Here is a 2,924-nt window from a genome sequence, read left to right as displayed (position 1 = left end):
AGATAAATAATAATAATAATAATAATAATAATATTGTATGTGCTGCTTAAACAATAGAACTGTCTGATGGTTGAACGACTGCAGTAGGCACTTAAGTAGCAAACTAAAGCTAGATAATACCCCACAGTAATGTACCAACTTTTGACTCTAGACTGTGACTAGTCGGTCAAATTTCACAGTAAGGGGGCATTCACACGGAGTAACGCCAGCGTGTATTACAGCCATACACGCCGGTGCTACGGCAGGCTGCCGAACACTTCCCATTCACTTCAATGGGAGCGCTCGTAAATGCCGCCCATTGACTTCAATGGGAGCTGTTCACTTCATTTTTCCGTGAGCGTTTTTTTCCCACTCGCAGAAAACAAAAGCGAGCTGCCCTACCTTGCCGGCAATTCGGCGTCCACAGTGCGACTGTTGGGAGTCATTTTTTGGAGCTGATTCTGAGGCAGATTCTCACATCAAAATCCGATGCAAAAAACCCCCCGTGTGAACATACCCTAAGGTGTCAGTTGTCAAAGTCATATATCAGGGCTGTAAGTCAGTATCAGAGGTCAAAGTCAGGTCTCAGAATCAGGTCAACTGTGAGTGTTAGGGTGCATTCATACGATGTAACGTGCCGCATGATGTGGCACGTATACGGCGTGTGAGACTTTGCACGCCGTAAAAGCTCCCATTCATTTCAATGGGAGTTAGGATCGTATACACCGCGTATACGATCCTAACTCCCATTGAAATCAATGGGAGCGCTTACAGCGCGCAAACTCTCACATGCCGTATACGTGCCAGATCACGCGACACGTTACATCGTGTGAACTTACCCTTAGTCAGGTATCAGGTGTAATTGTTTCCTGGATTGCCATAGGACAATTTTACAAACCAGGAAATATTTGCTGCAATAAGCATTCAGAAAATTACTTTTTGAATGATAAAACATAGACATTTCCATTACTTACATTTACAGAATATGCATTATTTTTCTATTAGTTGAGATCTTTTCGATCGCTCTTTTAACTTCTTTGTTTCTAAGGGTATATATTAAAGGATTCAACATTGGAATTATAATTGTATAAATTACTGCAAGAGCCTTGTCCACATTTGGTAAAGAGTGTGACCTAGGCTTCATGTAAACCGCCATAGCAGAACCATAAAATAATGTTACAACCAACATATGAGAACTGCATGTGGAAAAAGCTTTTCGCTGTCCCTCAGAGGTTTTGATCTTTAAGATAGCTCTTATTATTTGAATGTAAGATGTTACTATTATCACAATGGGTATCATTAAAATCAGCACACCCACAACAAATATTGCAAACTCAACAACAGAAATATCTCCACAACCCAAAGACAAAAGTTCTGGAGCTTCACATAAGAAATGGTCGATTTTGTTAGTGTCACACAGATCCATATTCCATATTAGAACAACATGAGAAATAGAAAAAAGAAAGCCACAGACCCAGTTACCAATGGCTATCTTGATACATACTGACCTTTGCATGACTGCAGTGTAATGCAAAGGGTAACAGATTGCCATATACCGATCATATGCCATTATAGCTAATAATATACATTCAGATTCCCCTAAGGAAAGAGATATGTACATTTGAATGAAACACTCTGCAAATGAAATTGTCTTTTTAAGTGACAGCATATTTTTTAGCATTCGTGGTGTAATTGATGATGAATAACATATGTCAATAAAGGACAGGTTAGTAATAAATAAATACATAGGAGTCTGAAGGCTGCTATCTGTAAGAGTCACCAGAATGATCATAACATTCCCAAGAAGGGTAAATATATATGCCGTCAGAAATATACCAAAAAGTATTGTTTGTGTCCTTGGGTTACTGGAAAGCCCAAGAAGGATAAATTCTGAAAATATTGTGTCATTTTTCCTCATTTTTCCTAATAAATAAATAATAAATAAATAAAAACTATCGACAAATAAACTGTTAAACCTGTTAATAAATAGAGATGAGTGAACAGCAAAATATTCGATATTCGATATTGGTTTCGAATAGCCGCTCAATATTCGACTATTCGAACGAATATCGAACTCCATTATAGTCTATGGGGAAAAATGCTTCGTTTCAGGGGATCCCACCATTTGACTCAGGAGAGTCACCAAGTCCATTATCACACCCCAGGAAATGATGCCAACACCCTGGAATGCAACTGGGACAGCAGGGGAAGCATGTCTGGGGGCATCAAACATGCCCAAGTCAGTGTATTACTTCGGGATCCCTGTCAGCTTGCAATATGCGTGAGCTGACTTTTTCACATAGGAATGCATTGACCAGTGTTGATTGGCCAGTGTACAGCATTTGGCCAATCGACACTGGTTCTGCTGGAGGAGGCGGAGTCTAACATCCGTCCACAGCAGTTTCCATTGTGGTCCGATCTGAGATGTAGCAGTGCTGACACAGCACTGCTACACGGAGAAGCGGCAGAGCTCAGCACACACAGAGATGCACCAGAGCTGAGTGTGCAGCATGGTTCAACGCACAGTCAGCACTGCTACATCAGATGCAGCAGAGCTGAGTGTGCAGCATGGTTCAACGCACACTCAGCACTGCGGAGATGTCGTAGTGCTGGCCGTGCGCTCAGCTCGTCTGCATCTTCGGAGTAGTCGAGCTGAGCGCGCGGCCAGCACTGCTTCATCTCTGATGCAGCATCTTCGGAGTAGTCGAGCTAAGCGCGCGGCCAGCTCTGCTACATATCGGCATAGGAATGCATTGACCAGCATTGATTGACCAGTGTACAGCATTCGGGCCAATCAACGCTGGTTCTGCCGGAGGAGGTGGAGTCTAAGATCCGTCCACAGCAGTTTCCATTGTGGTCCGATCTCAGATGTAGCAGTGCTGACACAGCACTGCTACACGGAGAAGCGTCAGAGCTCAGCACACACAGAGATGGACCATAGCTGA

General features: G+C 42.7%; 1 protein-coding gene across 1 annotated transcript; it reads right to left on the bottom strand.

Moving 5' to 3' along the window:
• Positions 1–955: 955 nt before the first annotated feature.
• LOC142217237 (olfactory receptor 2B8-like) lies at positions 956–1,897 on the bottom strand. Its single transcript, XM_075285431.1, has one exon. The coding sequence runs from the start codon at positions 1,895–1,897 to the stop codon at positions 956–958; it is 942 nt and encodes a 313-aa protein (XP_075141532.1).
• Between the last annotated feature and the right edge of the window lie 1,027 nt (positions 1,898–2,924).

The sequence above is a fragment of the Leptodactylus fuscus genome, chromosome 8 (genome assembly GCF_031893055.1).
Source record: "Leptodactylus fuscus isolate aLepFus1 chromosome 8, aLepFus1.hap2, whole genome shotgun sequence".
NCBI classification, from domain to species: Eukaryota; Metazoa; Chordata; class Amphibia; order Anura; family Leptodactylidae; genus Leptodactylus; species Leptodactylus fuscus.
This window is presented reverse-complemented; position numbering and strand designations above follow the sequence as displayed.

Coding starts and splice junctions, on each gene's coding strand:
- LOC142217237 (XM_075285431.1), bottom strand. CDS start 1,897: ATGAGGAAAAATGACACAATATTTTCAGAATTTATCCTTCTTGGGCTT.